At 35.3% G+C, this 12396-nt stretch overlaps 2 protein-coding genes across 5 annotated transcripts; one reads left to right on the top strand and one right to left on the bottom strand.

The window, feature by feature from the left end:
- Nucleotides 1-43: 43 nt before the first annotated feature.
- LOC104231118 (pentatricopeptide repeat-containing protein At3g51320-like) lies at nt 44-4506 on the bottom strand. Of its 4 annotated transcripts, XM_070145738.1 has the most exons (6): nt 2702-4506; nt 2081-2147; nt 1589-1677; nt 1217-1370; nt 972-1077; nt 44-647 (listed from the first exon to the last, which is right to left on the bottom strand). In XM_070145738.1, exon 1 carries the CDS (start codon nt 4338-4340, stop codon nt 2709-2711), a length of 1632 nt encoding a protein of 543 aa, XP_070001839.1. In that variant the 5' UTR covers nt 4341-4506; the 3' UTR covers nt 44-647; nt 972-1077; nt 1217-1370; nt 1589-1677; nt 2081-2147; nt 2702-2708. The 4 variants fall into 4 exon arrangements, with proteins under 4 accessions (XP_070001839.1, XP_070001840.1, XP_070001841.1 ...); XM_070145739.1 differs by lacking the exon at nt 1589-1677; XM_070145740.1 differs by having other exon boundaries at nt 985-1077; nt 1589-2147.
- Nucleotides 4507-7035: 2529 nt separating this feature from the next.
- LOC104231119 (glucan endo-1,3-beta-glucosidase 4-like) lies at nt 7036-9545 on the top strand. The gene is made up of 3 exons (XM_009784063.2): nt 7036-7205; nt 7960-8208; nt 9347-9545. Exons 1-3 carry the CDS (start codon nt 7106-7108, stop codon nt 9379-9381), a joined length of 384 nt encoding a protein of 127 aa, XP_009782365.1. The 5' UTR covers nt 7036-7105; the 3' UTR covers nt 9382-9545.
- Nucleotides 9546-12396: the final 2851 nt, after the last annotated feature.

Here is a 12396-nt window from a genome sequence, read left to right on the forward strand (position 1 = left end):
ATATAGTCAGAACTCTCTATAACATCCTTATATAAACAACACTTAGTTATAAAAGCCAAATTTTTCCGGAACCAAATCTCATGTTCTATTATAATATTTGTTTTCTATAACAGCAATTCGTTATAACATCCAATAATATTCGGAACAAACGAGGCTGTTAAGAGAGGTTTGACTGTACAACAATAATCAGTCATCAGTGTAACTCACTAATACACTATAAATGAATGGCCCATTTCTGACTTATTAAAAGAAATTAATGACCCCATCTTTTGCTGTGCTGTTGTCAAACTAAGCAAGGACATTCAGTGGAATAATATGTTATGCAGCTTAAAGAGGAGCTGCAAGTTTCATCATCGGCAGCAAGAAGAACGTGGTAGCAGCCGAAATGCCCAGATTCCTGCTATGGCGTTTTCTTGCCCACGCTAGCTCAGGATCTTGAAAGCTTTATAGCCTCTCAATGTCAAAAAGAGAGCAAGGCGACTGCCACTATAAAAGCCTCAATCTACCAGTTACATCATCTACCATCTCAGCTGGACCTAGAATAGTATGTAAAATGATTATTTAGTATCATACTCTAACACGCCAATTCTGGTTTATTGGGATTCCAAGCATTGAGCGGGTGCAGAGGTCATTTCCAGCCTCCATACCTGCATGTCGTACCAAAAAACAACTGCATCATTTGTGAATCATAAATCTATAGAAAATTAACCAAGTACAATACAGTAACAGGGAAGTTCAATATTAATTGCACGTTCGCTAACTGTACAAACAAAAGTCAAGATTTGAGATCATAAAGCACATCTTTTAGTTGAATATTGTTTTTTATACGCAGTTTTATAGTTTAATATTGTTATAATAGGAAGATGGGGGTTTTCAGTGAAGTACCATGAGCTCTACATGTCTAGCGCGGTTTTAAATTGTTGTAACAGAAAAACATCATCAATAGATGCAAACAGGGAGTTGGAGTTTACCAGTAAAGCGTACCATGAGCGCCACATATCTCTTATTTGAGTCATTCTCAGACAAGGGCACAGCACTAGACATTAAGTGTGTAAAGAAATCATCAGGAAAGCCTCCCTGAGAAGAAACGAATAGTAAGCAGGATCCTGAGATCTCAAAGGTAAACAATCTACAATTTATTACATCTCAAATAAGAACAAATATATTGATAACATATACATGAAGGTACTTATCCATCCTAACTCTTAGTCTTTACCATGATATTTAGCTTTTACAAAGTTCCTCCTGATGTAAGGACAGTTTCGAGGAGTTATGCCATAAATCCATCAACAGCTTGCGCCGAAGCTGCTTGTCACTCATTCTAAAGTTCTTCATTGTTAGCGCCCAAAGTATCAAAGAAGTACAGACAGCTGTATATACAAAGAAAGAAGATAGCAGTAAGATATCTAATTATGCTCAAAGAATTTGAATTCTAAGATAGGGAATACCCATTTAAAGTTGGGACAAAATTTCCAAGATTGTGGTGAATTAACTTAGAGAAATAGTCAAGCATTAATCTTGTAGTGGTTACTTATTTAACAGGATTGGTGCGATTAAAAAAGGAGGCAACACTAAAAGAGGGTCTAACCGGTTCTTCAATGTTGCATTCAACACAACATAAGCTAGCTCCTCAAATTCCTGACACTAAAATGGTCAAAAACCTGCTTATACCTAGCTCTGTCGAATGAAAATAAAAAGAGAAAGGTAACTTTGATGATATCAGACTGTAATATGGAAGTCCTTCTCAAACTCAAAATTGGAACGTTCAGCACAGATGCAACACTTGACAAAAGAGTAGGCGTTAGTAGTTAAATTAACCACAAAACACAGTATATTTGCTCTTCCTCTTACTTGAGGACAGCAACTCAAACAGGTAGTTCAGATGGACAAGTAATCACTTACAAATATAAATATGATAAGGGTAACTAATTCAGCCAAATTCTTCCTTTTTACTGAACATAGAGAAGAAGATTGCTCAAATCAATTGAGTAAAAGATCACTCAAATTTTCAATCTTTCACCATTCAAAACTACAACAAACTAATAGCACGAAATTTTACATCATGTAAGAGGTCACTTACATATGTGCCTGTTCGTAGAAACACTGGCGACTTGGAAAATGTACCACAAAAAAAAAGGTTTCAATACCTGCACAATAAAGACACACCATATTTCACCTAAATAGATGATAATGTCTTAAGTGATGAATAAAAATTAGTTTACCAAACAACGGAAACAAAAGAAGGAAGTAACCCAAATAAGTAAGTTTAACAGTGAAAGGAATGCCCACACGCAATCTTCAATATCACTTTTAGGTTCCCAGCTGATATATTCTCAGAAAGTAGGACACAAACTTTATGAACATGTATCATATGATTGAACATATAGGGTGAGGTCATGCATCTAACTAGGATTTTCCTTTAAAGCAAAGACTATTCCATAGGTAAAATAACCAGCTACTGGAGGCAACATCTATGACTCCGATAAGATTAGATGACCAGCAGAAGACAGCATCATGCGATTCTTAAAATAGCTTCATTGCTGCGTTAGCAATAGTAATAAAGAGCGATAATAATAGGGCAAAAGTGATAACAAGGGGAAGCTGATCATACAGCATCATCCTACTCAGGCATATCATGCTGAAAAGCTATCAGGCTGTTAGTATATTAAAGATGTCTCAAGTTAGATTAACAAAAAGATACCTGTAGTTTATGTCTCTGTCATGTTGTCAACAATTTCCTTCAAGTCTTTTAAACTGCAACCTGGTATTCTTTCTATTCCTCTCTTCTTCATCCTCTTCTTTGTCTGAGCTACTTCATCCCAACGACCTGCTGCAGCATATATGTTGACAAGCAACAAATAATGCCTAAAATTCTTGGGATCTTCCTCAATCAGCTTATTTGCAATTTGTTCTCCTAAAATTACATCCCCTCTAAAGCGGGCTGAGACAAGTAATTCAGACCACAATGAGGATTCCAGTGGTAAATTGCTCTCCGCTGGTATGTCCTCCATTGTTTTTATTGCCTCTTGCATTAGGCCAATATTTGCCAGAAGATTAGCCATGCACCAATAATGTAAAAAATTGGGCTTTATACCAAACAAATCACTCATGTCGCCAAAGTGTGTTCTTGCTTCTGTTAACAGTCCTTCACGGGCACAAGCACATAAGACACCCACAAATGTGATTTCATCTGGCAGCACATGATCCCCGCCACCTTGCTTCATGTTCGTAACATGATCCTTTTCTGTACCTTCTAATCTACTGCTCAGCAAGTCTGCATACAGATTAAGCCCATCTTTCGGGTTCCCATGAATGCAAAACCCCAAAATCATTGCATTCCAGCAGACTATGTTCTTGACTGAAATCCGATCAAAAATTAAACGAGCAATTTCTGCTCTTCCGCATCTACTATACATATGGATTAAGGTCGTACTAGTAATCAAATTCAAATCTTTAGATACCTTAATAAGAGACCCGTGAACAGATTTTCCTTCTTTCATCCGAGCTGACCGAGCACAAGCAGTAAGCACAATAGCTACAGTTGCATCATTCCCATTCAGTCCCCTCTGTGCCATTTCTCGGAACAACTTTAGGCACTTCCCAGGGTTATTCGACTCCAAATACCCATTCATCATGACATTCCACCCAACTAAATTCCTGCGTGGCATTGCATCAAACAACTGCCGCGCAGCCACTAATTCACCCACTTTTACATATCCATTCACAATGCTGTTCCAAGACACAGCATCCCTCTGCGACATTTCATCAAACACCTGTCTAGAAAGACCAATAAACCCACAACAACTATAACAATGCACCAAAGAATTCTGAACATGCAAAACTCCATCAACACCATTTTTCACTAATTGTCCATGACACTTCTGACCCAAATCCAAATTACCCGCCTTAGCACAAGAACTCATGAGGGGCGGGAACGTAAAACTATTAGGCAAGAACCCATTTTTAAGCCTTTCGAAATAGAACACAACAGCATTATGTGGAACAGAACTACAAGCATAAGCTTTTATAACAGTATTAACAGAAAAAGTATCAGGAAAATCAATGCATTTAAATACCAAAGAAGTATATTCAACATCACAATGTTGAGTACAGAGATTCAAAAATCTGCAAGAAAATGAAGGGTTCTGTACTTGTAAAAGACCGGTGATTATCAAATGAGCTTGGATTTGAAAGAGCTGAGCTAAGCTTTGACAAGAATCCAGAAATCCCAAAGCTTTGGATTGATGAGAAGCTGAATAAGAAGAGAATACCGATCGTTTTGATAAATGAGAAGGGATTGTGAATGGGATTAAGTGTTTAATGGAGATTCTTGCTGCCATTCATTACTATGGATTTTGGATAAAAAATCAACAGATTTTAATATTTGGATGATATAACAAATACCCAAAACTCCAAAAGAGGTATTTACAAAGAAAGTTGAAATCTTTGTAAAATTTGAAGCAGCGGGGAGGGAGGAGGGAGGAGGGAGGGTGGACAATCCAAAAAATGAAAGAAGAACGGCAGGGGATTTTTCGGAAGCGTTTTTTTATTTTATTATTGGGCTTGAAGGTAGAATATAGGCTTGCTATACTTAATTTGGACGGCCCAACTTCATGGACCCAATGGATCCACAATGTATTTTAAGGTCTTATTTGTTTGCAATGAAGAATTTTAATCATTTAAATTTTAGTTTTTAAGTATATTTTATTTTAGGACTTAATAATTAAGTATTTTTATTTTATTTTTATTTTATTTTATTTTACAATCACTTAATTGATCTGAATAGTTTTGAATAATTAAGATCTAAAACAAAGTTTTTTGATATTATTAAAATGTTATTTATTGGAAGATTGCTGAAATGAAGATATTTCACTACTATTCTATCTGCTCCCACCGCTACTCTCCGCCTTTGTCAATTACTATCAACAATCCAATATAATTTCACTTAATGGGGTCTGGGGAGGGTAGTGTGTACGCAGACCTTACCCTTACCCTAGGGTAGAGAGACTGTTTCCAAATAGACCCCCGGCATCCTTCCCTCCAAGAACATCCCACCTTGCTCTTGGGGAGACTCGAACTCACAACCTCTCGGTCAATCATAAATCACAAGACCACAATTATCATTACAGTCAATCATTACAGTCAGTCGTCACCACCAACTATCATTACCAGAACCACCATCATTAGCCATCATTATATAGCGTCAACCACCGCTATCAGTTGCCTATCACTATTATCTATCACCTACATTCGCCACAATTATCATCCATCGGCACTAACTACCGCCATCTACAACCATCTTTAACCATTACTATCAGATATTATCACCACTAGTTAATCCACAACCACCATCACCGCCAATTACTACCGCCAGTCATAACCACAAGCATCAGTAATAGTCATCATCACCTCTGACCACTATTTATTTTTTGATATAATATTAGATTAATCAGTTTTATTAACTTTAATATTTTTTAATATATTCACATATTGAGAAATACAAACTTTCTTAATTGATTAATATTCAAATTATAATATAATATTTTGATATGTATTCAGATCCATACGTCTTAATCTTAATTAAAAAATGTGTCTTACACTGAGTCATGGCTTGTGAGGTTTATGTTAGATGCTTCAAGGAGAATCAAGTCGAGGGTCTTTTGAAAACAGCCAAATTATTTTAGAAATTTGGTAACACCACTACTTAGTTTTATGTTGATAGTTATTAATTTGTATTGCAAGCTAACATTTAGGTTGCAACGTAGTGATCATGGTATTTGCCAAAGGCAATTGACGCAACTAAATTCTTCTCGAAAATGGAGAGAAAATCAAGATGGTTCACTGTGGTACATCAGAGTGTTTGGTTAAGTGATTCATAAAATGACATTGTCTTATGTGGTGCTTCAGGTCTTCTCTTTTGATTTCGACAAGCCTACATCGCGATAAGTCTTGAAGCAGGGGGCATCTGTAGACATATAAAATTTATTGGGTTTAATCCATACAAAATTTGGATTAAATTCAATTGAGTTAAATAATTAATTTGGGTTTTACAAGTTAAATTAGTCTATTTTATTATTTTCAGGCCCAAAGTCAATTTCATTTTAAGGCCCAGACTCATGCCATGTGACATGGCATATCCAGTCAAACTCCAGGCCAATAAGGTGACGCCACGTGTTAAATGATGTGGCAATCCAAGTCAAAAAGTAAGAACCAACCACAAGTCGCCAAGTGGCTAAAATGACATGGGCCAATCAGAATCAAGCAAGAGAGTTCTTATGTAGCTGGACTGTCCATCCTCTACAACTATAAATAGAGGGGTTACATAACTCTAAAGGGACATTCAGAGTTGGAGAAGAACACTCCGCAATTAGTGAAGGCATCCACAAATAAAGAGATTAATCATCAAGTGTTGCTGCTTAGCGTTCTTGGCGATTAAATACATGGAGGTCTGCATTATCCTACATTCGAGAAAGACGCTTCTCAAGCCTTCGAATCACGGAGAATTTTAGATAGGAGAATCAAGAGATACATAGAATTGTACTCACAAATATTTATCAATAAAATCTCTTTTTCTTACTATTATTTTTGTTGCAGTTTATTTTTCGTCTTACAAAAATTTATTGCGAACAGAGGGTCTTTCGATAACAGCTTATTTCTTGGGAATAGGGATAAGGTCTATGTACATACTACTCTCCCCAACCCCACTAATAAAATTTTACTAGGTCGTTGTTATGGTTGCTGCGAGGAGAATCAATCCATTACACTAGACAACTCACAACTAGAAGAGAAAGAGGGGAATTTCCACCTTTTCCGCTTTATGTTTTCTTCTCAAGTCGGTGATCTTGATGCTGTAAAGACAATATTCTGCAATCCCATATCTTTTAGTCAATTGACAACTATGTCCCTTTAAACTAAATATATTTTCCAAGTAAAGAATAAAGAATCTTATTGCATGTATTAATATAAAAATATATGGTATGTAATAAACATGAGGGCAAACTAGGCAATATGAAATATAATTGCAACCTTTTGAAGTCATTGTACACAGATTTGAATAATTTGCACAATCATATAATTCAAAGAGTTTCTCCTCTGTTATATTGTTATGAACATGTCCAGTTCTAATTGCAACAAATCAATGTCATTTGGGTTGATAAAGATTCTAGTCTTTTTGATCTTCTTCTCAAATATTTCCTTAAAATCTGGTAAGAATTTGATCTTTTTCTTTCCATTTGACATGTAATTATTTACCTAGGAAATTTTCTATCTTGACTTGTTTTGACTAGATCTAGATATATAACTTTAACCAATCATTTAATGGATCAGAACTTATAAATCTCATTTTAGCCAAGAATTCAGATCCATTGCCCTGTTTTTCCTGTCAAGGTTTGGCAATGGGATTTAATAGTCCTGTGCCACTCAAGAGTATTACAACTACAGCAACAACATATCCAGTGTATTTCCGTAAGTGAGGCCGGGGAGCAGTAGCGAAGCTAGGAATTTCTTCAAGGGTGTTCAGATTTAAAATAAGTGGGAAAAAAATCCGAAAAAGGATGTTCAATATGTGTTATATATTTCTGAAACGTAGTATTTTACCTATGCAAACAGTGCAATTTTTCGACAAAGGGTGGTCAGTTATCAACATGTGGCTTCGCCACTGCCGGGGAGCGTAGTATGTATATAAACATTACCCCTATCTTGTTGTTAGGATCGAAATAATCCGGTGACACGCGGAAGCTAGTAAAACAAACCTTGAACGACGATGAATCAGATAACGCTTGTGAAGGTAGAGAAACTGTTTCTAGCTGTGCCACTCAAGAGTGGAAAAAAAAGGGCGCGTTTCTGTATCAGTCAACTACGCATTAATCACAAACTAGTTCGGATTAAGCTATATGAATCTCCTTTAAAATGAATGTTGCCCTAATTGGATTTGTGTTTTTTGTTTATGATTTTGGTTAGAGGGACAGTTTCATGATTGGTGCATAGCTGATGAACAGACACCAGATGATGAGCTGTTACAGGCACTTAGTTGGGCATGTGGCAATGGTGCAGATTGCAGCAAAATACAAGAAAATCAGCCATGTTACCTCCCAAATACAGTGAGAGATCATGCTTCTTATGCGTTCAACAGTTACTACCAAAACTCAAAGGCAAAAGGGGCTAGTTGCTACTTCAATTCTGCTGCTGTTTTAACTGCTCGTGATCCAAGTAAGTTTCCAAGAAATCTAACTGCTATATTTTGCACAATATAGACTAGATCTTTTGAGTGTTAGAGTGGGTTCGAGTCCCACATTGGTTAGAGAATGAGCTAGTGGTCTTCTCGTATGGACTTGGGCAGTCCTCTCCTCACGAGGTAGCTTTTGAGGTAAGTTAGGTCCAAGCGCTATATCTTTACATGGTCCGTTTCCGTGCTATGATATATATTGTCCACACTCCAGTGTCTGGGCGTGCGAGGGGGTGTTAGAGTCCCATATTGGTGTCGTTGGTTTCCTTCTATATATACTTGGTTAGTCCTCCCCTCACGAGGTAGCTTTTGGGGTTGAGTTAGGTCCAAGCATCGTATCTTTACATGGTACCAGAGCCAGATCCGTTTCCGTGCTATGATATATGTTATCCACACTCCAGTTGGTGTCTAGGCGTGGGGGTGGGGGGTGTTAGAGTAGGTTAGTGTCCCATATTGGTTAAAGAATGGGTTGTTGGTCTCCTTATATGGACTTAGGCAGTCCTCCCCGAGCTAGTTTTTTCCTTATCTTTACAGAAAGATAGAACATAATTGAACAAAAAGATCTATATAATCAACATCAGTTAATCGAGAATATGTTCTAGTCATGTTAGCACCGTTAGGCTCTATGCTCTTTAGGAGTTTTTTGGCCTTATTAGAGCTTTTTACGCTAGAAGAAAATACAAAGGCGAAGTTAAAGTGCTGAGAGCAGGTTCGATCGAATCCAGTAGTTTTGATTCGAACCACATACTTGTTTTAAAAAATTCATAGAATATGTATAAATTATTAATTTAGAACACAGTAACTTAAAACAATTAAAATCCCGAATCGATAAACTTGAAATCCTAGGTCCGCCTCTGAGAAAATATACAAGAACTCACTCTTTAGTATTTGGTTTATTCCAATGATGTTGGTCTGACCTGCATTTAAATGGAGAATTATGATCGTGAGGATTCATATAACCGACCCAACTTACTTGGAACGGAAACATATATATTGCTATTGTATACACTTAGACTCTTTTGAAGTGCCTCAAAGATAGTGATTAATTAATCGTAATTATATAATAATATATAATATGTTGAGGACAACATTTAATTTTTGCTTGTGATTTTCTATTGACAGGCCATGATGCATGCAAGTTTGAGGTTATTCCTTGATTGATCTTTTTTCCCAGATTGGAAGAGTTAAAATTTGTGTTTTTCTTGTTATTCCTTCTTTTATCTATTTCTTTTTTTATTATTACTTACATAAACGTAACAAAAAAATTAACTACATGAAATGATGTGAGAATTTTCATTTGAGTATCCAATGCCATTCTTCACCTTCTTTTTTTTTTTTCCTTTTCTTCTTTTTCTTTTTTTTTTTCTTTTCCCTTTTCATTTATTAGATTTTATGTTATTGTTTTAACGTTTTAAAAATGATCTCAATCCGAGTGAACAAAAAGATTAAGAAATGATTCCATCCATTCCATGTTATCCTTGTTTGGATTCAAGCTTATTACTGTCCAACAAAAATTAGTTAAGAGAATGTGTAATAGTAAAATCAGTGGCTGATATTTAGTTTAAGGTGTAAGATCAATTGAACCCATATTTTTTTTATTTAAACCATGTGCAAACACTGAAAATTAATAGAAATATTATGTTTTGAATTTTACTTTCAACGAAGTCAGAACCTAAATCTCCAAATATGTATTTTTTTAAAGTTTTGGTAGATAAAGTTATCTGTTTCTGTACCCGTAAAATTAGCCAGGTGCGCGCAAGCTGGTTCGACACTAGTCACTACATTGTTATAACAAAAACTCGCATTACAGCTTGTTTGGATGGTTGTTACGCATCATTTCATAATGTATTATATTGTATTGTATTGTATTGTACTGTATCGTTTGATAAATACAATGTTTGGATAGATTGTGTCGTTTGTCAGCGTTTCATGATATCACGCACCAGCAATATGAAGAATAAACTTGCAATATTATAAAGAAAAATTATGATACAAGGTAAAATTACTATATATAAAAGTAGGGTAAATGATAAAATAAAATAATTTAATAATAATAAAGGGTGAGATTGAGAGAAAAAGACAAGGTAACGATGCGACCACACTAAATCGGTCGTTACATAAAGTGGCACATTTCGTCGTTATGTAATGATGGATTTAACGATACGGTACAATAAAATTTAAGTAACAATCAAAACAAATATTGTATTTAAAGTAATACTATACAATGGGCTAACAACCATCCAAACAAGCTGTTAGTTGCCACCTTTTACTTTATTAAGATTATCCTGCAAGTTGCTCTTTCACTCAATCACCCCAATTCCTAAGAAAAAAAAAAAAATGCTAATGAAAATATTACCTCATTAAATATTCTCAATCTCTAGAATTCATTTTATTTTTAATTTTATGTTTTCTAGAACGGCTAACGCACGTCATGAGTAAATGAATATCTAAGTAAATTAAATTTTAGAAGAAAAAAAAAAAGAAGTGGAAGAAATTGAATGAATTAACAAGAGATCTAGTTATTAGTACGAGAGTAACAGCTAGCTATAGCATTTTCTTAATTACTTCTTTGTCTTTTCGTGAAAGACAAAGTGTCCCTCATTGGTTGTGAAAAGTCTTTTTCTTCTCTTTATTAAATTGCTTTTTGTTAGGCTTGTGAAAAGTTAGTAAAAGGGAGTGGTCTCACGCACATGAGAAATTGGTCCTGAAGGCAAAACGGGTCGATTTGCCTCCTCCCCCTGTGCGAGAGATATACGTGAGGCCTAATGTGTGAGGACCCATTTTTTGAATAAGCCGTGACCGGCACCCGATCGATAAATCCTAACCTATAGCCTGCTTGTTGCAAAACCGGTTCCATATTCTGAATAATCCGTAACCGGCACCCGATCAATAAATCCTAACCTGTAGTTTATGAAATTGGTTTCAACGACATGGGACAGAACTTTAATAAAATAAGTATGAATATTCTAAAAGAAATTCTTTTATTTTTCTTTCTTATATAAAAAAAATACTCTACTTTATGCTTTGGGAATTCCAACTATCCTGACTTATTTCTGTCTTAGTCACCATGTGATCGTCATGGGTTTGATCCCAACCTGATCGAATAGGCCCAATCCACGAGGTGTCACTCGCTTCATGGTTCTCAACGCTCATGTATCATACGTTAGCCTGACTAAGTAAATTCTCAGTAATAAGACCCTCGGCTCATATGCTCCCTACTTTGGCACAAGTAGTTTCAGAAAGTAAACGCCTTGGTTAGGACCCTCAGCCTGGACGATGACCCCTTCTCATAATAGAGGATACTCCCAAAAATCTTTTCTTTCTAAAACTTTCTCTTGTGACTTTTCAAGTCTAAATCTTATTTGAAAGTGATCTATCAATATTTATAATAATATTCTTGACTGTATACATAGCATAAACATGAATAAAATTACTCAAAGTATTTTTAAAAGTTCTATCTAACTCTTGAAACTTTAACATGCAAGATCATGTAATAAAGCATGAAAATATGAAAAATAGACGCTTATACTTCTCAAGTAAAATACATAAGCTATAACTAGAATATACTTAGTCAACATGTACTCACTCGTTCCAATTAAGCACATGTTGACTCTTTAAAGCATTTTATCAAATACTTTGTAGGCATGCTTTTGTGAGTATAACCATTTTAGTAAATGGTTATATCCACTCACCTCAAAACTCCTTGAGCCAATACGTAGGCTCCAGTCCAATTTATACCCGTCAAATAATTGATTCTACTACAACTAGTGTATTTTAATTAATTTTAAAGTTTCACACCTAAATATTGAACTTACTGTTGAAACAGAGGAAGAAGAGAATTAACTATCCAATTCTTATACTATAGGATAATTGAGAATAGAAAATTGTATATACATGAATTCAAGAACTAGTGATTTGTAAAGAAACCTATAACTTTTCGTTGCCTGCGTGAGTATTTCGCTGGAACGTGCTTCTCTTTCTTGTCCGTAGAAGTGTTTTGCTTTCATTGGAATTATTCTAATGTATATTTAATTATTTATAAGTAGAGAAGTAACTCAAAAGTCAGTCACAAGGGTTTAAATCCTTAATATATGTATAATTTTTGTGCACTCAAGACAAAATTAAATATTAAATTCTATATTTAGCGTGTTTTAAAATTTTTAAAGATTTGA

This window comes from Nicotiana sylvestris, chromosome 5, assembly GCF_000393655.2.
Source record: "Nicotiana sylvestris chromosome 5, ASM39365v2, whole genome shotgun sequence".
In the NCBI taxonomy this organism is placed as follows: Eukaryota; Viridiplantae; Streptophyta; class Magnoliopsida; order Solanales; family Solanaceae; genus Nicotiana; species Nicotiana sylvestris.